This window comes from Heloderma suspectum, chromosome 3 (genome assembly GCF_057233095.1).
Source record: "Heloderma suspectum isolate Gila_16-S chromosome 3, 16-S_ref, whole genome shotgun sequence".
NCBI classification, from domain to species: Eukaryota; Metazoa; Chordata; class Lepidosauria; order Squamata; family Helodermatidae; genus Heloderma; species Heloderma suspectum.
In genome coordinates this window covers 108,404,791-108,429,428 of record NC_139460.1, presented here as the reverse complement: position 1 = coordinate 108,429,428, position 24,638 = coordinate 108,404,791, and the positions used below count along the sequence as shown (strand labels likewise).

The 24,638-nt window shown below is 39.6% G+C and overlaps 1 protein-coding gene across 3 annotated transcripts in view; it reads right to left on the bottom strand.

Annotated features, from left to right (window-relative positions):
• The window catches only part of SCML2 (Scm polycomb group protein like 2), a 60,594-nt gene that overhangs the window by 35,074 nt on the left and 882 nt on the right, over positions 1–24,638 (bottom strand). For all 3 annotated transcript variants that reach the window (XM_084844073.1, XM_084844074.1, XM_084844075.1), the window contains exons 2-5: positions 13,908–14,016; positions 13,102–13,170; positions 1,943–2,013; positions 453–687 (exon numbers count right to left, since the gene is read on the bottom strand). In XM_084844073.1, coding sequence (XP_084700199.1) covers positions 453–687; positions 1,943–2,013; positions 13,102–13,170; positions 13,908–13,929 — 397 coding nt within the window. In that variant the 5' untranslated portion in view covers positions 13,930–14,016. The remainder of the gene's footprint in view (positions 1–452; positions 688–1,942; positions 2,014–13,101; positions 13,171–13,907; positions 14,017–24,638) is intronic.

Here is a 24,638-nt window from a genome sequence, read left to right as displayed (position 1 = left end):
CAAAAGGCAACTCATAAAAGTACGAATTTTTAAGAAGATTACTGGAAGTATCATATAAAGACACTTAGACACTACAGTATATAGGGCTGTATTCCATGGTGAAAGCATTTCCACCCTGGCACCTGAAGTCTGCCAATCCCTGCTACCCACTGCAGCCCCCACTCCCGGAGGTTGGGGAACCCTCCAAAATAGAACATTATGTGATGTAGCACAGAGGGCTGCAGTGGGTGCAATTGGGGGGAAACTGGATGCCCTGCCTTGTGCAAAGCCAGCACTAGATACAATCCATAAATAAGGTTTAGTCTATTCTAATTCTCTTCATTTCTGGTTGCTGTCATTTTGCTAAGTTGTTTGAAATAACAAACAATTATAACTTCAAAGCAAACTGTGATGTCATACACATAAGAAGAGCCATACTGGATCAAATCAGGTTAAGACTCATGATTCATTACCTAGCGGAGGCTGAAGCATCCCTCCTTTCTTCTCACAGGTCCCAATTTGCTGTATGTCAGATGAATCCACTAGCCTCCAGAAGTCATTTTTGTTGTCACTTCCATCAAGCCGCAACCTTAATCTGGCACCCGTGATTCCAATAACTGTAGCTATACACACTGAGGTAACATTGCGAGGGTCGTGAGCTTCCAATTTCATCCCCACTTTGAAATCATTGCTAGGTGGAATCCTAGACTACAGGAAAGGAGAGATAAGCCATTTATTGGACTATGTTCTCAGGAGAGAATCAGTAGTACTTTTATGGCTAGTCAGAAGAGATTTTCGACAGTCTGGGAGCTTTACTAAGCTTTCTAACCGCTGTAATTAATTGCTTCTCAGCCTTTTGGGCTAAGATCAAATTAACTCCCCAATTGAATAGCTAGAAAAATCCTGGCACCTAAATATTCCACCTAGGAGTTTTTCAGCCCTGGGCAAATTATCCTAAATGTAGTTTATAAATAATTTGTAAGTTTACCACAGGATTTACAGTTGTTCCTGTATTCTCACATTATAAGGTAGGTTAAGCTAAGAGATAGCAGCATAGACAGAACCACCCCATGAACTTAATGGCTCAGCTATCTCACATCCAAGTCGAATATGTGACCCACTGTACCAGGTTTGTTTCTTACCATAATTCAGACTTTGCACTACTATAATAGGCTGACACTTCTACCCTAAACTTATTTACTTGTACGATGTTCTCTGAGGATCAAATTACACGTTATGCTGAATGCATCGCATACAGTTACACCTTGATTTTTTCTTTAATTATAGATGCGAAGGAAGGTGATTGTGAGTGGGAAGAAAATTCTTCCCCAGCTGCGAATGTAGAAAATTGGGTCATTATGAGGCTTGGGGGGTGGGGGGGCAGGGCAGGGAAGCATTGGTGTCAATGGGAACTTTTTAAAAAGCCTTACAACTGCATACATACATATGTACGTACACATGTGTGTTTGTGAGAGATTTTTCCTGATCATGGCTGGGACAGAAGGGCTATACCTTCCTGCTTGCCACACTCCCCAAAACAATCCCCTGCCCCCAGCATCTGTAATTAAAGAAAAACCATAGATGTAGCTGCACACAACGTACTCAGTATAACTTGTAGTTTGGCCCTGATTTTAATGGAATTTATTTCCAATGAAGTACACTTTGAATCACAGCCTTAAGAGACCTGTGGAAAGCTTAATATCAGCAGAAACATTTCATGTATCTGATTAATACTGATGATTTAAAAACCCACTGGAGTTATTTTTCTAAATATTTACTAAAGGTTATGTTAAGGGTATATACAGCTTGTAAAATATGAATGTGGGTTATGTAACATATACCTGTATTAAATGTAAACAACACTGAGAAGCTCCAAGTATAACATGCCATCTATTTATACTATTTATAACACAAACATAAGTTTAACATTTATGTACACTTATTTATGTTTTAAATCATTTACCTGTCTGAAACAATGTGAGGGAGCAGCTACGGATTCTGTCTCTTTCAAGTAGTTATCCCAGTTAAAATATTCTAGAAAAAAACATGAAAAAGCCAGTTTTAAACCTATTGTTTTATATGTTATAAGAATATGTTACAAATACTTCAATCTAAAGCATATGTGGGCAATCCGTGGGTCACATGCTGCCCTTGGGGGTCTGTCCTGCAGCCCATGGAGGACCTAGCACCCCCACCCCAATTTCCCTTCTTACACCACTCTTTTGCTGTACCTCTGGGTGTAAAATGGACCCTTTTGCTGCTCCATCCTGCCGTACTACCCCAATTTCCCTTCTTACACCTCTCTTTCGCTGTACCTCTGGGTGTAAAATGGACCCTTTTGCTGCTCTATCCTGCCGTACTCTGTAGTTTCTCTCTCAAGAATGATATTCTTAAAAGGAAACAACAGAGTATAAAGAGATAGACCATCTCCTGCTGCTCTAGCCTGCTATACTCATGGTTTCTCTTTCAAGAATAACATTCCTCTCTGAGTAGAGAGAGAGAAGCCAAGGAAGAGAATCTTGGGGGAGGAGAGGTTTAACCCTTTTCTGCCCCAAGATCCTGATAAAGATCCCCCTGCCCAATGGGGGGAGATAAGAGGTGTGTATGCGTTTGAGAGACGGACAGTGACAGTCAGTGAGGGGGCAGCATGTATGCATGTGTCTGTGTATGAGGCAGTGAGTGAAGTTTAGTGAAATCTGTTTTAGATATGGAGCCGTACACAAATACGGCAAACAAACAAACAAACAAACAAATGTGAAGGCTCTGTGTGTGTGGACAGGATGGGGGAGGGAACCCAGGCCTCACCCACCACTGGCTCTGCTGGCATGCAGCCCCCGATCTGCCATCCACCACTACGTGTGGCTCACGGGAGCAATCAGGTTGCCCACTCCTGTTCTAAAAGCACACTGATTTTTTTTTTTACTATTTTCTTCCACCTTTTGTATATTTTGTCATCATTTGTAGCAGATGGAAGTAGTGAGCATTATAGTTTAGAGACTACCAGAAGGCAAACAAATGTTATTTCTGGTGTCTATGAGCGTTTTAGAAATATGAATCATTATGCTTTTTCTTTCCAAAAACAATTTTAGAAACCCTAGAAAACATTTTAATATTTTTACCATCTTTTTTACTCACACTGGATTCAATCCTAATGTCAAATATACAGACATTTAATTAGCTGATGAAAGGCCTTCCTTGTCATCATCGCCATCTGGGCTTCCCCAGATAGCGCAAGTCCATCAGAACCCCCAACTGGTGTGGTGTACCTGATCCTTCAAAGGGAGTGCAACTACCATCCAGAACAGTCAGTTTCCCAGGCCACAAAACCTCTGTGTTATCTGGTTTAAGTTTCAGCTTATTTTCCCACAGCCAACCCTCATCCAGGACATCTACAGCCTCTCTGGGATTCATGTGGAAAAGAGAGCTAGAGCTGCACATCAGCAGCATACTGGTGACAATGCAGCCCAAGCGTCTGGTGATTTCACCCAGCAACTTCTTATAGATACTGAAAATCATAAGAGATAAGATGGAACCCTGAGGCACCCCACAAGTCAAACGCCATGAAATGGAAAAGAATCCAACACAACCTTCTGTAATAGGCCATTGAGATAGGACTGGAACCACTGTAATACTGTGCTGCCTAACCCCAAACCAGATAGATAATCAAGACAGAATGATACTGATCGATGGTGGTACAAGCTGCTGAGATATCCAGCAGGACCAAGAGGGTTCCACTCCCACCATCCAGTTCCCAACAGATGTCATCCACTAAAGCTACCAAGGCTGTTTCTGTCCCAAAATCTGGCCAAAATCCAGAATGAATTCAGTTTCTTCCATGACTGCATGGAGTCTCTCTAGAATCTTGTCGGAAAAGAAGAGAGTGGACAGCGGACATTACTTGTTCAACCTGATGAGATTTAAACTAGATTTCTTCGGTATAAGTCCCACAATTGCCACCCTGAAGATAGAGGGAACTTACCCTGCTGCAGAGAGGCATTCACCACCTCAGAGAGGTAGTCTTCAACCTTCCCACCCCTGCCAACAATGCTTTACCAACCATGATGAGCAAAGATCCAGAGCAGGGATAGGCAACATGGCACCCACGGGAACCAATGTGCACCCGGACACCTTTCTTGGCACTCACCAAGGTGCCCTACTCCTCTCACTTTTTTTGGTTTAAATTAACACATTTTCTTAACAGCAGCTAGGATCACTGTAAAATGGGTTTCTGAAAACTGTGGGTTCAAAGGACTTGTTTAGTGTGTTGGGGGGCTAAGATACCACCTCTAACCTACTCAGTCTTTTGAGCAGGTTATTTGTTCTTTGCCATGCCGCCCATACCAGCCATTTTGTGGTGGTGCCCAGGAGTGTTTCTCAAATTGCCGAACGTGCCCACGGGCTCAAAAAGGTTGCCTACGCCTGATCCAGAAGATAAGTAGTGGTTCATAAACCTACAAAGAACAGGCTGAATGTATTCAACACAAAATTAACAGATGGTAAACCAGTGATCACTAACATTGATCCTGCATTGCAGTCTCTGCAATTAGAAGTGCCTTTTCCTGCAAAGTGCAACTGCAACTCATCACAGAGTTATTTAGGGCTCCACAACTTGAGTTGCAGGATTCTTGTGAAGCAGATGCCTAAGCACTCAAAAAACTTCAGTTGGCTCAGAAAAATAACCCTTTAAAATATATAGTTTTTCACTCTCATGGAAGAGGTACAATTGTTATTCTCACTACATTTAAGTTGTAGAACTGCACAACTTTGTGCAAATGGTTAAGAATCAATACCTGCTCCACCTAAAAACCCAGATGGAAGGTTAAGTTCTTACAAGCAGGGGTTCAATAGTTTGCAGTGGAACCAAAGACAGACCTGAGCCTCCTCCGTACCCCTGATGCAAACAGCAGACAGACAGACTTGCACTTATACACACATATGGTAACTTGCACATGAGTTTCATCTCCCCACCCCCACAAACAGTGGAGGAGATAGGGCTGAGTGAGGAAAAGTCTTGCTTTGTCTTCACCCTCAACAAACATGTGAATCTGCCAACAAGTTCTTCCCTCCCCCCGCCCAACACCCACTTCTCCTCCTCTTCTTTCTCCAGCCCTTGATACCCTCCTTTCAACCATTATTCCAGCAGCAAAACATACAAGGAGAGGAGGGAAAGATAGACAGACATCCCAAGCTGAGAAAATGCTTACAAACTGACAGCAAAGCCAGGCATTATATGCATTGAACAGGCATAATTTTGGATTAAGTGATGAATTCCCTGCTGGTAATCCGTGAACATTCTCTAGACCTTCATGTGAATGTGCACAATTGTCAGTGTTTATGCATTCTATTCCCACTGATCTCAAAATAGATCAAAAAATTAAGCCACTAAAAACTGATACCATACTGCCATCTAGTGGCTTTGTTAGATACTATATAATAATTACTAGTAAATTCAGAGATCCAGGTCTCTGGTTGGTAGCTGAAATTCACCACAGGTGAAATGGCTGCAGCTCAACATCACATTCTAACTTCCAACTATGTTTTTGCTTGCTCTGTGCTGCCATTAATTATCAGGTAATGGCAGCAAGTCTATGCTGCCATTAATTATCAGGTAAACCTCACATCTTCTACTAGTTCTACCCTTGTATCCAACATATTGTACTTTAGAACTTTTAAGATTCTTGCAGAATCAGGATAAGAAGCTTGAACAGAATTAGGTGGCAGCCTGGTCAAGGTGGGCTATGCTTCTCACCCTTCTTCTGAGTAGGGAGAGTAACATCAAGCAACACTAGGCAGTGCTGTTCACTCCTCTCTTCTTCACTTTTTGCCTTTATACCTTTTTAAAAATAATTCCCTCTGCTTTCCTAACTCCTCTCAATTACCCTCGGTCTATTGTATAAAGTTTTTTTAGGGTTAGATATACTTACAGTTTCAATTTTCTCTTCAATTTATTTTAGAAATGGCTTTTTCCCCATTTTCTTTTTTCACACTGTTATTAAAGCTGGCATTTAACTTGAAATTAACTTGAATAAAATTTATTCCCCCCCCCCAAGATGTATTGCCTTTGATCCCATCGTTCTGTTCTTTTTTGGTTATGAAAACTTTAAGACAAATTGCTGATCTCTGAACTTGTACACCTTATCTATGGCATTCTAACTGCCTGTGCTTTATTTACTTCCCTTACTTCTTTCCTTATATGTACAATGTTTTTATCTTTATTCCTTTTATAATTTTGTTCTTTCTCCCTTCTTGGCTTACATGATTTTTTTCATGCTTTCCTACTGATTACTACTTGTCTTATGTTTTATTTCCCCCCTCAGTCACAGAAATGTGTCTGTGGTTCAGTCTGTAACCTTCCTTTTTCTCAAAACATCTATAACACTACTGAACAGTTAGCTGCCTTGCTGGGCTGTTGTTGTTTTTTGCTTTTGTTCATAAATACTTGTATTTTTCAGCTTACCTGGGGGGTCCCCCAAGTAATCAGAAACTATCTCCTCTCAAGTTGGTCCCATTGTACTGTCCTACTGAAAGGGAGAACTACCAGGTTTGCTGTTAGTATATAAAATGATAATGGTAACACAGAATAGCTTTGGCTATTGGTAGTACAGAAATATAATAAATAAATAAAAATAATGTGATTCCATAGGTGTCAATTATATTAATATATGAACAAACAAATGATTAAAGGGCTTGTTTAGGGAAATGCTGCCTAGGATGAACAGAAGCTTATGTGTGGGAACTGAGTTTTGGAAGGCTACAGAAACTTTGCTAAGAGACTTTAGGTGGCAAGTCCAAGTAGAGCCCCAAGGCAAAATTTCCCTCACTGCCTTTTCCTGCTATGAGTACATATGTTATGTTCTCTGCTTAGTCAGAACTGAACAACTGCCAGAGCCTGAGGTATATGAAACTTCCTTAGAAAATGAGAAAGCCCCTACACACCCCAGTACATGTTGGATCCAGAAGAAATTGGCAGCCTCATGTTAGGACCCTGGGACAGCAGATAAGAAGCATTCAGGACAGCATTCTTGGCCATGCTAAATCAGGGGCTCATTTACTCCTTGCCCTACACCTGGGCTTCCCATATGCCTCTGTCTCCCATGATCATGCCCCAGACCCAAGAAACTAGAAAACCCAGGCAAGGAGCCACCATTAGAAGGCAAAGCACCCACAGGCTTTTGCTTCCCAAAGCTATTTTCCTGAGGAGGAGACCCTGACAAGTCCTTTTAGTATTAAGGCTTCCATTAAGCACCAGGAAGGATGCAGTCACAAGGCTGGCATTTACTGCTTAGCTGGTACAACACCTATACCACCTAACACTTTGCTATAACTACCCTTTGAACAAGCCCCGTACCATTTCAGCAATCATATCCTCTATCACCTGGTTCTAGCTTTAATCCCTTTCCAGAAGAGCCTCCTTCGCTGTTGCACATTTGCAACCAAATTAGGCTGATCCTGGACATATCCTGAAGACCCTCCCACACAGTAGGGAAAACAAGATGAGAAAGTCATAGTCAGTGTGATGACACCATCTAGAGGACGCTTATCTGTTTCATCTTGATAATCTACTTAGATGCAACTGACAAGAGCTGAGAGATGAGAGTCCAAACTACATCATTCACATCTGTGTCTTCTGATTGCAAAGAGCCTGTAGACTCCCCAACCACCCTTGTCATGAGATATTACACAACTGTTGTGGGATTGGGCTTGCAGGTATATCACATGAAAGATAATATGCAGTTGAGCTTGAGGCACACACCAATTTGTCCAGTGGAAAAACCCTTAGTTAGGGATATCACCCAGTAAAAGAAATCTTCAGTCAATTATCTGTATGAGTTTTAGATAATCAAACTAGCATACATTTTTTTGTTGTTTATTCGGTCAGTCGCTTCCGACTCTTCGTGACTTCATGGACCAGCCCACACCAGAGCTTCCTGTCGGCCGTCGCCACCCCCAGCTCTCCCAACGTCGAGTTCGTCACTTCCAGAATATCATCCATCCATCTTGCCCTTGGCCGGCCCCTCTTCCTTTTGCCTTCCACTTTCCCTAGCATCAGCATCTTCTCCAGGGTATCCTGTCTTCTCATGATGTGGCCAAAGTACTCCAGTTTTGCCTTTAATATCATTCCCTCAAGTGAGCAGTCTGGCTTTATTTCCTGGAGTATGGACTGGTTTGATCGTCTTGCAGTCCAAGGCACTCTCAGAATTTTCCTCCAGCACCACAGTTCAAAAGCATCTATCTTCCTTTGTTCAGCCTTCCTTATGGTCCAGCTCTCTCAGCCATAGGTTACTACAGGGAATACCATTGCTTTAACTATGCGGACCTTTGTTGTCAGTGTGATGTCTCTGCTCTTCACTATTTTATCAAGATTTGTCATTGCTGTCCTTCCAAGAAGTAAACGTCTTCTGATTTCCTGGCTGCAGTCAGCGTCTGCAGTAATCTTTGCGCCTAGAAAGACAAAGTCTGTCACTGCCTCCACGTTTTCTCCCTCTATTTGCCAGTTATCAATCAAGCTGGTTGCCATAATCTTGGTTTTTTTGAGGTTTAACTGCAACCCAGCTTTTGCACTTTCTTCTTTCTTCTTTCACCTTCGTCATGAGGTTCCTCAGCTCCTCCTCGCTTTCAGCCATCAAAGTGGTATCATCTGCATATCGGAGATTGTTAATGTTTCTTCCAGCGATTTTAACTCCAGCATTGGCTTCATCAAGCCCAGCACGTCGCATGATGTGTTCTGCGTACAGGTTGAATAGGTAGGGTGAGAGTATACAACCCTACCGTACTCCTTTCCCAATCTTAAACCAGTCTGTTGTTCCGTGGTCTGTTCTTACTGTTGCTACTTGGTCGTTATACAGATTCCTCAGGAGGCAGACTTGGTATCCCCGTACCACCAAGGACTTGCCACAATTTGTGATGATCCACACAGTCAAAGGCTTTAGAATAGTCAATAAAACAGAAATAGATGTTTTTCTGAAACTCCCTGGCTTTCTCCATTATCCAGTGGATATTGGCAATTTGGTCTCTAGTTCCTCTGCCTTTTCTAAACCCAGCTTGTACATCTGGCAATTCTCGTTCCATGAATTGCTGGAGTCTACCTTGCAAGATCTTGAGCATTACCTTACTGGCATGTGAAATAAGTGCCACTGTTCGATAGTTTGAACATACTTTGGTGCTTCCCTTTTTTGGTATGGGAATATAAGTTGATTTTTTCCAATCTGTTGGCCATTCTTGTGTTTTCCAAATTTGCTGGCATATGGCATGCATCACCTTGACAGCATCATCTTGCAAGATTTTAAACAGTTCAGCTGGGATACCGTCATAGTAAACAATACTTTGGTTTAGATAATGTACAAGTGTGTCATCACTGACATGTTCACAAAAGAGACATTTTTTTGTGTGTGAGAGAAGGTGAAATGGCTTTTAAGATGGCTACAATCTGCAATTTAATAAGTACTTGTATTCTAAAAAAATAAATAAATCAGGGCAACTTTTTAGTCTACCAAATGTTTGTAATAGATAAACAGTTCAATGCTATGCATGCCTACTCAGAAGTCTCACTGACTTACTCCCAGTTAAGCATGTGTAGGATTGCATCCTAAATGTTAGTCTTATCATCACCACTGAAGGAGCAAAGGAGACAGGAGCAGGCAAAGGCAAAGACAACATCAGGGCCTGCTCCAATTGGACTGTCCACCCACTACACACAGAGCCAACTGACATCAACTGCCCTGTGGGGAGGAACATCAGTTAGTGGCTCTTACTTCCGTGGAGCTGGGTACGTTGTTCAGTTTTGTTTTTGAGTACATAGCTCTTCTATTTTAGAAATAGGAATTGCTTGTTGGAACCCTGAATCAGAGCACTCCTTTTAGGAGGGAGGATAGACAGCAACACTTTATTGCAGGTCCCATTTCTTTCCTAACAGTAAACTCAAGTGGTTAAGGGCCTGTCAGTTTGGATCCATGCAAGGGGTATTCCCAAGGTACACAGATGTATATATGTTTTTGTGAACTACCCAGAGACTATTCAGCTATTGGGCGCTATTGAAATGTAGTAAATAAATACATGTCTGTAAAAGAAAAAAACTAAAAACCCAAAAGATGGCCCCATGAACTTCCAGGACCTACAGCAAGTTGAAGGCACAGAGATAAGTAAACACTACAGGAAGTCATTGCATTGTCTAGAGATTGAACTTTCAGGTTTATACTGTATGCCATTTGCGGCTATTGGAGTGGAGGCACAATGGCGACTAATAACTATGCTGAAATCCTTAGTTTCTCATTTGCTTTCCATAGGCAGCTATTATTTCTGAGCAATCCTGCTCAGCACCCTGAGCAATCCTATTTGTGACTAAAGATACACTGCAGTGTTTTGTAGCAAATGACCGGGGGCAGTCTACATGGAAATGGAATGAAAAGCGCTTCTGGTATTATCCAGATTTTCATGAAATCGCTTTTGGTCCATCCCACGCACACGAAGCAAAAAATACAGAGTAAGCACTACCCTAAAACTCGTTTTTCACAGGTCAAGCTGCACTTTAATCCACCTTACTTTTCAGTTGGATGGGCGGAGTCCCACTAGTAAAAGAGAACATCATCAACCCCATAGATGCTGCTCAGCCAGTGAGAGAGGCTTGCTCCCGCCCCTCTCCGTGCTCCGCTGCTCAGGGAACATTACTGGAAGAGATTAGTAATGTTGAATAGTTTACCCTACACCTCTCCCCCTCGCATCCACCAGCTGTATTTTAGCCTGGGGACAGAATGACAGGTGGGCAGACAGGAGGCACACATGGAGGGAAAGGGCTGGAACTGCATCCTTCTGCTAATGCTTTGGAGTCAGCAGAGGCTGCTACTGCCTCCACTTCCCTGTCCAGAACTAAGCCTCCTCCCCACAAACACAGAGGAAAATCACACACACAGGGAACTATTCTGAAGGGGAGACATGAACGAATCAGCGGCTATCTGTGAATGGAAGAGGCAAATTGCTGCGTTACTCTGAAGGGGCAACCCAGCTCGATTCTGTGATTGGGGAGGTTTGTTCCCAGCCCCATCCATGATCCCTTGCTGTACTGGCTGCCCTTTCTCCGTCCCTTCTGGGTATTCCTTAGCTGTAGGTGTACTGCCAACTGTGAAGTTGTACATGTATTGTTACTGCGAAGTTGCAGGTGTGTCGCAACAGCAAAACACCGAGGCTAGCCGCACCTCTTCCCTTCCCTTCTGGGTTTTCCTTAGCTGTAGGTGTACTGCCAACTGTGAAGTTGTACATGTATTGTTACTGCGAAGTTGCAGGTGTGTCGCAACAGCAAAACACCGAGGCTAGCCGCACCTCTTCCCTTCCCTTCTGGGTTTTCCTTAGCTGTAGGTGTATTCCGCCACTGCAAAGTTGTAGGTGTACTGCAGTAACGCGACTGCGAAATACCACAGCTACAGACTGCTGCTACTGGCTGCCCTTTCTCCTTCAGCTCTATGTATTATTTATTGTGTACTACATATAAACAGGCTATTCCACTATTGTGAATGAAACAGCACTACTGCTATTATGAATGGGAAAAGGAGGCTACTTCTTGTGAAAGCAGCCCCACTGCAAATGGAGAAAACGATGGAATGGGGGGGAAGGGGCAGGCCACCCCCTGACCACATCACTTGCCGGTCACAACCAGGTCACAGAGGCATGCCCAGGATGCAATATGGGGGGTGAAGCACACTGCTGCGGAACTTCTCTGGAGCCACATTTAAGAAAAAGCACAGAGTAAAAGAACTTTCCAAAAATGCACATTTTGGGGATGGATGCTGCGGGATGGCAGCGGATTGGTGACAGCATCATCTGTCGCAAATGATCCCAATGCACTCTACCACCGTATTAAATCAGCCATGTAGATTGGCCCCAATGATGTTTAATTACTCAAATTACTTCAAACCTCTTTCCCTTGTGTACTCAAGTTACTCAAATCTCTTTAAACCTCTTTCCCTTGTATTCTAGTGAAGGACTCTGCCTAGTTAAACACACCCCACTACAAATTTATCAGCACCCCTCTATCCTTCCCCTTTTTATTACCTTATGCAAAATGTCCTACTTTCCTTGTCCTGACTATCCCCACACCCCTCTCTACACCCCAGTAACTAAAACACTGAACACTCAAAGATAGGCTCTGTGGCCTCATCAGATAATAAAAAGCAACATCTAATGAGAACAAGCAGATACAAAACAAGTCAGCCTTTCAGTTTTAAGCGCAACAGTGTGTCAGTTTATTTATATTATATAAAAGGGATGTTTTTCTAGAACAAGGGCTGTGTTCCAATGTTAGTCCTACTTAGAATAGACCCACTGAAATGAATGGGTCTGAACTTAGACTAATGCTGGATGCAAATAGGCCTGTCAAGGTAGAAAGCAACAATATAAACATAAAAGTACAATAATATATAATATTAAAACTTTAAAATGTCAAACACAGTGGTAATGGCTCCCTTTTCCTCAAAGCACAATGATGGCAAAATAAATCATAAAAGCATTATATTTCCATTAAAGGAAACACACAGAGAACAAGGTTGAATGTCATGGGTATATACAACACTAAGCCGATTTTATTTGTTTAAAATATTTCTTGGTTGCCTTTTACCCTTAAAAGTCTTCCCAGGGCAGTTTACATAACAAAATCCTATATAATAATAAAACAGCAAAAATAAATAAATAGAACAACAATGCCAAAATCCAACATTCAATATCAGTTATAAACATAATGTTATATTGCTGGGTAAGTGGCAACCTTCAATAATAATTAACCGAAACTGCAACACTTTTAAAGTTCTTTTAAAAACATCATGGGTTGGATCCAAAGGTTATGCGTGCAGAAGCCCACCTAGACAAGGCTATTTCCTATTTCATCCTCTCCCTTTGTAGCCCCTTGAGCCTCTTGAAAAGATATCCTGAGAGTTAGGAGACCTCCTGAACAGCATTATGTGTCACAGAGGAGCTGTAGGTGAGAATAATTGCCTCAAATCAGGAAGAGGCACAAGTGGAAAAGCATTTTAGGGGCTGCAAGGGCAGGAGGAGATGAGAAGATTCTTGTGTGAGCATGGATCCAACCCAATTAATTTTAAAATGGTAATTTATTATCTTTGTATTTATATTACGTACCATTATGTAACAATTGGTTGCTTGACGGATTACTGTTTCCATGTTTTTCTTTTTTAATACTCTTAGAATCTAAAAAAAAACATTATTTTTTACACAATTTGATGTGATAACTGTATTAATGCAGAGTATTTAAAACATGATGAATTTCATCAAAGCTAATGCTTAAACTTTAGGCACATGCTTACATGAAATGGGAAGAATGTTTCCACCCTATACATGTACTGAGAAATATCCTATACATTAGTCAGAAGTATGTTCCATTAAGTTCAATGGTGCTTACTCCTAGGTAAGTGGGTACAGGACTGAAACCTAAACCTGCAATGCTAAGGACACTTATTAAGAAAGCAGTCCCATTAAATTCAGTGAGATTCATTTCTGAATACACATGCTTAGGACTGCACAGTAAGAATAATGTTATTGTAACAGATTTCTTTAAACATCAAGAAATGGTACAATATAGAACACCCAGCACTTTGAGAAAATTTGTAAATATTTTAAGACATGACAGATCACTAGCATATATTCCCTTACATTTAAATATAGAGAAAAATGTACACCACATCTTGAGACTGCCTAATTTGTACCCATTCATTATGTTACTAATTAATTTTGTAAGTAATCCATTTCAATAACTTTCTAAATGAATCTGAAATAGTAAGTGATATACTCTCTTCTTTCACTAAGTAAAATCCCATCTAGCTAGCATCCTTAACAATCTAGCAGCTTAGCCACACTGAACCTCTGAGCATTCCAGTCTCTGGTGTTAATATTCCCTTTTTACAGACTTCTTGTTTCAGCATCTTTACCTTTAGCTGCTGTTTTCCCCATGGTAAAATGTCTGGTCCTCCCTTTCACAATAAAAACACCAATGTTGCAAAAAAAAGTTCACTCTTCTTTTTTCAGTGCAACCGTTTCCTGTGGAGCAGTAATATAGAAAGTTAGGCCAAATACAAGTAACTTTATACTGGAAGTTGATTCAAAGTGGGCATGACTTTTTAACCCTGTCAAGAAGGAAAAAAAGAACAGCTTTACACCTTGGCCCTAATTTCAGTCACTTCAAAGCCTATAGAATTTTCATGTACTCTGAATCTTAGATAATCCATTTTGTTTAAACTGCCTATTTAAGTTATGCTATTGTTCCTAATTCCTATAATTCAAGCAGAATACCATTTATTGATTCGTTTTCCCCCACATTACAGACATTCTCGAAGAAACAATAATTAGCATCATTAGAATTTATTAAAAATAGTAAATAGTAGTATTTCTAAATAACAATAGTAGATATTAGTATTAAATTTAATTGTGGCAGCTCATCAGAATAAAGAGAAATCAATTTCTGTTACAGTTTTTCCACTCCAGCATGAAGAATTGTGCATTTTACATTCTTAAATTTTCCCACTGGCATTATTAGAACAGTTGCAGCAGTTTGTCTGGCAGCTGGAAAGTTAATGTTCTTATTCACTCCCCAATATATTCACCCTAAAAATTTAACTAGTCTTTTGTCTGCTAGTTCCTGTATAAGTCTATACCTCTGCTTGAATTATGTTGTCATTTATTGGCTCTGCTTTCCTGAGATGAACCTTGATTCATGATTGTAACTTCCTATACCTTCTATCAATACCCAGTTCAGGATAAGGAATTGATACAATAGCACGTATAAGTTTCTTATCCTAATCAGGCCAGGATCCAACAGCCCTGTACTCAATTAAAAAGTACTGCTGCTTAAAGTGTGATGTTAACCAATTTTTATTTCCAGTTGCAGCCCTTCACAACATGTCAAATCCCCCTGGATGGTTCCCTGACCTTCTGAAGCAGCTTTTGAGGAAGCACAAGAGGCTTCACTGTGTGGGAGCTGGCAAAAAAAAATGGCACTGAACATGCAAAAGTCTGTAGGAGCTCTCTGGGTTCTTGACTAACCGCGCAATCCTATACATGTGTACTCAGAAGTCCAACTGAGCAGTAGCCAATGGCATCATTCCACAAACTCAGGGATTGCTAGCGGAGCTCTGCTTAATTGTTCTGTTGTGCAAACGGTTGCCAATTATGCTTGCACAACAGACTGTGCAAGCAGCTGTGCAACGGGATGCACAAGAGTTATGCACAACCGCTTGCACAAACTTTAGTGGAATTCTTCTCTTGTGCATAGTTCAGAACCTAGTTTCTGCTATCACACATCATTTGCACTAACGGAATAACAGTTAGATACCACCCACTGAGTTTAATGGAATTTATCCGCAGGTAAGTGGATATAGGCACCCTAAGTCAATATAAGATCAATATTAAGGCAGAAGCTGTCCCCAAATAGTTTTTAGCAACCTGATAATTGCTGTTAATACTGTGGCCTGGTAAGGAAACAAAACAAAAAAAAACTTAAGGTCACAGCCCAAACCTGTACTCTAATGAGTTACAAACTGATTAAATTTTGGATGTAGAAAATCCTTATTTTTCAAATTATATTTACAATTTGTTTGATAGCAAATAATGAAGAAAAATATTGAGATGAAAAAATTCCCATTCTTCTTTATATAACTCTCCAAAATACAGAGCAATACTCCTGGTTCTTGGAAAGGTTTGCAAGGATGTAACTGAACACAGAAATACAGAGAACATGTCAAAATACAAAACTAAGAACTAATCAGTATCACTTTGCCAGGCTAATGCCAATTTTGAATTTCTGACTCCCAGTTGTTTAACAATAGCATGGAGCAACAAAATGACTCCACCTCTCCCCCAGCCCCCCTAAACAAGAGTCCGCTAAAAAGAAGAGAGTTTGGGGTTACCAGAGTGGAATTTCGTATGAAATTACTGTGAGCACCAGTTCTGGTATTCAAAAAAAGTTCCTGGGCTCAGAATTCTTTAATTATACGTTTATGTCTTTTATACCAGGCTCCAGTTGGTAGATCTCAGGAGTTTTAGTAAAAAGCAGATCCCACAAGCCTGATACCTGCCCACACCTGGTATATAATTTATTCAGTTTAAAAATGAATTCTTCATTTAATATTTATGTATTAGTCAGAGTAGTTAAAAACTTATAGATAGGTATCAAAGCATTCGTTTAAATGTATTGCACTTTATGGCTTTATAGCATAGTATTTATAAAACTGCTTACTTTTCATGATGGTGCTAACTTAGAAAATGTTTACCCTTCTGGATTTTAGAAAAATAATTAACTGCCATTTAAATACATCTCTGAAAACCATTATAGTTGAAAAGCAATACAAATACAAATATTATACAAATAATGTTAAAAAGTAAATAAATATAAATAAAATACTAACGTGGCTGTTAGCATATTACAAACAATGTAATTCCCTGGAATAATTCTGGCTGAACATAGCGTATATGATACGCTAGCAAAAGTTGATGAAAGTTTGTACATTTATATTTGAACCTATAAACTACTACGTGTTAGGGTATAACCAAGACCACAGTAAAATATAAAAAGAATGTGAAACACATTTCATGTTTTATCCGATAAACTGAAAGAATGAAAATCCATCCGAATGAAAGCAATAGGGAACATTACAAATAGTTCCTGAAGTCAAACACATTTCAAAGCTATTCCTCCACTAGCAATAAACTATGAAAGGTGATGCTCAGTCCAAGCGGCCCCCTTTATGTGTAGACTACTTTAAACACTTGGTGGTTTTTATCTTTTTGTTGTTGTTACTGTTCTAGCCAGCAGATTGCACTTGCTCCTGTAATAAAGATTCCAACCCAGAAGTGATAATCATCCCCCTTAGCCACTGGACTGCCTGTTAGAAAAACATAAAAAGAATTCCAGTGTTTTAGACGTCTGTACAGCTCTAGAGAGACATAGCTGCCTGCTAATGCAGCAACATGATCCAAAAGATTAGGGTGGCCAATATAGAGCCCCCAATACAGTGTTTGATGGCCCATTAAATTCAGCTAGAATTTTGAAAATTCCAGTGTTCACTTTCATGTTATAGACTGTGAAGTTGCCACATACAGTGGCTTTCTTTTCTTCTTTTGTTTTATTTGCTTAAGGAGTTTTTATTATTTTCACAAATCACAATATACAATAAAAAGAAGAAAAAAGGGACAGTTATAACATTTCAAACATAACATAAGGACTCAAACCATCCATGAACTTACAATTCTGGTACATCACGAAAAGTGACCAAGACTGAATAAACTTACAAAACCCTGTTCTTTATTTATTCTTAAATAAGTCAATTTTATCATGTTAGACCGTGTCCCAGACCTTCTGGAACCAATCTTCATTAGACAGGATCTTGGTCTTCTTCCAGAAAGCAGTTATCAGTATTTTACTAACTGTTAAAAGGTTAATACGCTGGCTTTCTAATGTACATGCACCACGGCCAAAAGGCACTTGAACCGCCATGCACGTCGCAAAATATACTTTTCCAAACAAGGGGATTAAACGTGGGGGGGAAATGTGTGATACTGCCATTCGATTCAGTCCAGGAATATAGTTCATTTGTTCATCTTTACTATCAGATCATAATTACATTTCAGTACAATATCCATTTGCAATGCAGATTTAAACTATTTCTCTTGCTGCTTCCTCCCCCGCTCATTTATAGTTTTAAAGCGCAACACATTTTAAAAGACATTTGCTTTATGAACTGCCACAATTTCAGTGTCCTGCAATCACAAGGATACTGCCTAGAAGTGAGAACAAAGAAAAAGATTGACAGAATGATTTTGAGCTAAATAATTCATTTCAAAAACATAATTCAAAAAGTATGAAGTGCTTGAAATCGAAATTCAAACTTCCTTACTACTTATTACTTTTAAGATACACTTTAGAAATGTAACCGTTGCAGTAAGAAGGATGTTTGAGACTTGCATTTTAAACTACTTTTTATTTGTCAAAGTTTGCACTTTGGTGACTGAAGTGATTTGAAGTCGTACAGCCCAGAATTAGCTTTCCCTTATTCCATTCTAATATAGACAAATATCTAAAGCTGGCATTTTATTCACCAATCAAAACCAACTGTCACCTAAACTAATTTGGCTTTAAAACTTTAACCTCTTACACCAGCATATTTACACCTATACCATCACGTCATTAACTTTAACAATTTACATATAAGCACTAAAGCTTATTTGGTGCATGGATCATAATGTGACTGAAGAACATACCCAAAGTTTTATAGGTGCGTCCCTTGAAATGTGCATGATCCGTCTTCCAGCTGGCAATAGCGGCGTTTGATCTATCAAAATGTCTTCTCTTCCACGGCTAAGTGGAAGAGAAGACACTGCTAAGTGTACATGATTAATTATACACTGTGAATATAAACAAATTATCCATTTGAGAGGCACACTACATAACATAGAATAGATGCCTCTATTCTAAGCTGGATGATCTTGAAAACTAGTATTACAAGCCGAAAAATTATGTCATATAACAGCAGTTCTTGAAACTTAGAATTCAAGTTTCAGATCGCCAATTACTGTTACTAAAGAAGCAAGTAATACTTCTTAAATATAAGAAGTTCAAAATACCATCAATAGTTCAGTACCACTGTATGTTCTTTGCATTTCCCAATTATAACTTAGTTCCAAATATCTTTATTTAGAGCTCTGTGAGCTAAAGAAGAAAAAAGTGCTATTAATTCAAGAATATAACCAACTATCCCACCTCTCAAATGATGACATCTCAGCCTAAACAATGGTCAGTGTGGTATAGTGGACAATGTGCTCAACTTGGATCAGAGATGCCTGTTCAAATCCCTGCTAGGGATGAAGCACACTGAATGGCTATAGGGAAGTAACTCTGTCTCATCCAAACCTACCCCACAGGGTTGATGTAATGAAAAAAAAAAAAATGAGATAACGCATGCGCTCCTTGGAAGGATATGATATAAATATGTCTGTCTCAACTATAGCCTTCAGTCTAAATGAATTTTGTATTGTAATACCCATTTCACCAAATAGGAACAGTTTTGCTGACATTTCTCTCTAGGAGAAAAGCCCTAAAGAGCATGGGTCCAGCATATTCTGCATCTCTCCCCATACATACCCACACATTCCATAAATTGTCAGTGGGATGCCTTGCTCTGCCATTTAATCAGGAAATGAGACTTGCCTGGTTATAATGTAGGGGCCTTTTCTGTTGTTAACCCAGGATTGTGTAACAGCTTCTCTTGGTTATTTTTATAAGATGCAAGGTGTCCCGTGATACAGCTAACATTTATGTACTGTTGTTGTTGCAAACAGCTCCACATTGACGAAACAGTCAAAGAAGCTCCCAATGAGGTAACTGAGAAGGAGCTCCAGAAGGAACTGAGGGGAAAGGTGGGAACCTGCGCAGTATATACTATAGATTGTGGGGGAGGGGTTCCTGCCAAAACGCTGCTCAGCTTTAGAAGTTTCCTGAATGAGTCTCCGTGCAGGTGCAGGGCCCACACGTGTGATACACAGAGACCACAAAGAAGAAATGCTCCCACTTATGTATGTATAGGATTGCAGTCAAAATGAAGTTTAACTTTGATACAGGTTATACAAAACAAAGAAACGCCTACAATATAGCAGCACTAGAATTAGCTATGTTTTCCAAAAAAGAGTTGAAAACTAAACTCTGTATAAAAATTATCCCAAGTATTTTATGGGGGTAAAAAAATCAAATTACTGAGCTGAACGATACTACTCATCTCAAAAACAAAGAACTTTTGAGAAAAAATTGTGATGCTTACAATTCTCTAAGATTATGGAGTAAATGTGCTTGAAAATAAATGTATAATCAGGTTGAATCATAGCTTGCACATAATACTTTACTTAGTTTCTACATGCAAAACTCCTCTATTTCTGCAATTGTTGATTTAGTTTAGATTTTGTGACAAACATGACACAGAACAGAGTATTGATTCACATGTCCAGCAAATGGTCTCTGTGAGCCACTGACATTTCAGAGTTGCTGAAGCTAAGCCGGTGCAGTGGCCTGAATCTGAGACCACTGGCTACTCCATGTGAGAATGGAATATATTTAGTATTGATTCACTTTTAAATATTTAAAACTCCCTCACATTTCAATGGGAGAGTTCAGCACTCCCACTGACATAAATGGAAATTAGATGTGCTTAGCCAGATCATGTGCTGAGTGATTTATAATGTACCCTGGGATTTTCTTCATGCATCTTCTGCAGAGCATGCTCTCATGCATGTGCATGAGACCACGTTAAAGCTTAGAAAATCCTGACTCAGGATAATTATTCTCTCTCAACAGAATATGCCTATAGTTTATCCAAATCATCAGAATTCGGAAACGTTTTATAATTATAAATATCATTTATATTAATGATACATATTAATCATAAAATTATATAAATATCATTAATGATTATTTAAATTTAGATGATATTGGTAATCAACTACTGGTATAATTTTATTACTGATATTATTATATGAAAGCAAATGTTTAATTTAGGACCTAAATCTCAATTTAAGCACCTGTTCTTTGCAGCTACATTGCTTTACTACACGGTGCTATGCTGAAATTTGTGTTGCATTTTCAGCAGCTCAAATGTAAATTAGTCTAAATACATTTACCAGTGAAATATCAAAATACTGTGTGACTTCTGTGGCAAGGGGAAACCCTCTAGTCAAAGAGATTCCAATTTGTCTTTATTCAGTTAAAAATACATCAGAAGATTTTTTAAACATTTAAATATTCAGCTGTATAATTTAATGAAGACTTCCACCTTCAATGGATTACTTGATCAGGACTTCAAAGAGAAAAGAGTGGAATACATACATCACAAATAAATTTCTGAACTGAAGGAACCAGAGCCAGAAAAAAAACCTAAGTGCTTCCTGTCTAAGAGACCAAATCATCAAATATTTCCCCAAGTTCCCATTCATTTCAGAAGAGCTTTCACAGTAAAACCTCGAAGGGGGGGGGGGTATTATTTCATGCTTAGGGCTTTTATTTTCTAGTCTAGGACAGAAAACTATTTAAGAATAAGGGATAGAAAGCAAATGCAGTCTCTTGTTTCTTACAAATACAAGTAATGGGAGCAAGTAACTTATTGTCACTATTTAGATCTGCCCTGTTCCTCTTTTACTCAAAAAGTACAGGGCAATGCTGTTTAAGTAAGAGTTCTGGATAAAGGCGCCTCTGGCAGCTCCACTAAACCCACTTGCCTTCTCCACCTTGTGTTTGTGTGCTAAGCTTGCTACCTTTTGCACATCTGAACACTGGATCAAACTCTGAGCTTTACATTACCTGGAAGAACAGGTTTGGAAAACCTCCAACTGGGCCACTTTTCTCTACACACATTACAATTAGAAAACTGTAGGAGCAAACCCCGTGAACAGAAAAATAAGAAAATGAACTCCTCTTATCACAGAAGTTGCTGCTGCAGTATTGTCAATTTCTATCTTATACTGATCACATGACTAGACCATTTAAAGAAGCTGGAAAAAAATGAGGGAAATATCAATAATATCCAATTATAACATTGGAATCAGCTTTTAGTGACTAGACATTATCTTCTCTACCTTTCTTTGCTCTGTAAGAGACAGTTTTTCTGAAGCACTTAAGTAAACGATGCTCAGTATGATTTAGGTGCAAAACAGATCATGTTCGGCAGACGCGTCTCAAGCTCTAGCGTAGAACACACTAAATAAAAGTTTCAATAAAAATGGCAACACCTACTTCCACTACAGTCTCAGTCTAGGAACTCCTGCACACAAGGGCATCCCAGTTGATACAATGCATTATGTGCATGTGACTACCTGCAACACTGCTGTGAACACAGAAGTTCACACTGGCTAGGAGTTCCATTTGTGTATTAGAGTACCTGCACAGATGTGGATCAAGGTGATGGGGTGGGGGAAGTGAAACAACTTGCTAGCTCCAATGCTGCTTTTGTTGTTAGCTTTTTCTATCTGTGTTTTAGGTTACTTTGCTATACCATTTATTATTAATTGATGCCTTGACTGTCATTATATTCGTCATACTACCACTGTTATAATTTGCAATTTTGTTCAAATGAAGCCCACAAATTACACAGCAACAGACTCAAGTAATATTTAATAATATTTCCATGGACAACATCAAGCTTGTGTCGTATAGTTATTAATATTCAATCTAGTGTGCTCTTTTGAGCCATATGCAAAAATCCCCTTTTTGTTTTGTTTATTTCAACTCACAGTTTACTAAATCCTGACTACTCGGAATGGATGATAATTTAAAAGTACATAAAATATCCAGTTAAAATATCTAAAACAATAATAGTTGCTAACCACCATCCAACTTAATATACTGTTTTAATTCCAGTCCTTAATGTTAGCGCAAATACCAAGTTCTGCAAAATGCAGAGTTTTCCTTTTAATAAATCTGTTGTAAAGTTATATATTTTAACCCATATTACCATATCAAAATGTAAAGATATTACCAATACAAACATCTCTTTTCCCAGGTTCTAACAAAACTTAAATAGCTGTTTAAGATTTTTGGATAGCTAACTAATTCAATGTTTAAGAAAATGTGATGGCAGGAAGAAGAAATTAACATATCTCAAACTATAATAAGTAACTATTTAGCAAAGAAACACACATGAAAGTTTTTTTTTATTACTGAAGTTTAACCAACCATGAAATGTACCTATATAAAGAAGGTTCTACTTAATTACTACCATGCCGCAATCTGTACTGCAATTTGCTGAGCCATGGCCAGCAGCTAATTAATAAAATACTCTTTTCACACCATCAAAGTGCTGTGAAAGTTTAATTTCAGACTTGATCTAAAGCATATACAATATTTGAACATTATAAGCCTCTCTCTGCAAGACACAATCCACTCTTACATCTTCAGCCTAAACACACTGCTTTCATGTAAGTCCCATAATGCTTATTTCCATGTACTTGGGTACAAGCCACAGAAAAATAAGTACCCTTAATCCCAATGAAATCAACAGTGCTTAAGTACTTACATTTTTCTAAACTGTACTCTTCTGTATAAGATAATGGTTTTACAGTACATAATCACAGGAGTGTATTCTTTTACACTTCAGTTATCAATACACTTTAAGTGTTCCCCCAAATTTGTGTTCAACATTTCAAAGGGAAGCAGTAAGAATTAACTGATCAAACACAATCATAGTGTACCTGCAGTCAAAAACTCTTTTAAACATTTTTTTCTTTTCACTTTCATTTAGATTCTAGAGATGCAAAACATTTACTCAGCAGCAGTCCCACAGTTTTCAGTATGATTGCTTTAACATGCTGGATTATTTCAACGAAACCATCTTCCGTACACTTATGTCACAATACATGTATTAGTCTTTAAAGTGCTACTAGACCCTTTGTTCTTTTTATCTTCAGTATTTTGTTTAAATTTATCATTTAAATTATTCACAGCACAATCCTATACTTTACTCAAAAAAGTGCCCCACTGAGTTCAATGGGACTTACTCCAAAGAAACTAGATATACTATTGCAGCCAATAGTATAATAAGCATGCATACAGAGCAATTCTGCGTATGTTTACTTAGAAATAAATCCCACTTTGTTCATTGGGGTTTACTCCCTAATAAGCATCTTCAGGATTACAGCTTTACAGCACAATCCTATCCACGCTTAGTCAGAAGTAAATCACACTGAATTGTGGGGGGCTTACTTCCTAGACTCAATAGGGCTTACTTTAGAGGAAACATACATCAGATTTAGTTGCAATTTTAAGCATATGATCTAGGAGGAAATGAATGGGGCTGACCTTCCAAGAATTATGACGGCCAGGTACCACCAATCATGCTTGATAACACATGAATCCAGAGTAAGACATATCCTGAAATTGCTTGGTCCTGCACAGAAAAATTATTCCAAGCACAACTTGCACCAGAGCAGCAGCACGTTGCTTTTACATCTGCCCTCCACCCGTCCTCAAGCCACTTTAGGCCAAGCCCTGTCAACTTAAGGGAATGCCTCGCTGGCTGTAGTAAAAACGACAGCAGTGAGCAAGTGCAACGTCCTAGCAGGGAAATATCCGTTGATGACGGGACGCAAAGCACAACTAACTCCGCGAGCGCCCATCTGCCCGGCTGAAGCCGCCTGCCCTACATCGACAGCAGCTGCAGCCTTGTTTCGGGTCCTCGAACAAGTGAATTTTTAGGCGCCACTCCTCCTGCCGCTGAAGAAGAAAAAGGGAGGGGAACTTTCGGCCTGCGGGAAGCTACAGTTCGAGGAGGTGTGACTTCTCTACGCTCCTGTCAAAGAAACACTAAAGTGATACCCACAAAGCCAAACCAAACCCCAAAGTGGCGCAAGACAACGCGAAGTATCTTGATCTCAAAGCGTGACGCCCTGCGAACCAGAAGAGCTCCCTCCACTCTTGCCCACCCCCAGCGTCGGAAATTACTCCCGAGTCCCGCCCTACTTCTGCTAAAGTTAAATGCGTGCCAACGACACCGAAGCCAGCGCCGTTTCCTGATTTCTCCGCGCCTTGGGCTGAACGCGCCAGCTGCGATGGCTCAGTTCTGGCCAGGAGGTGTCAAGGATCCCCCCTCCCCTTCTTGAGTTGCTGGTGTTTCTTTACGCCACTCAAGAGC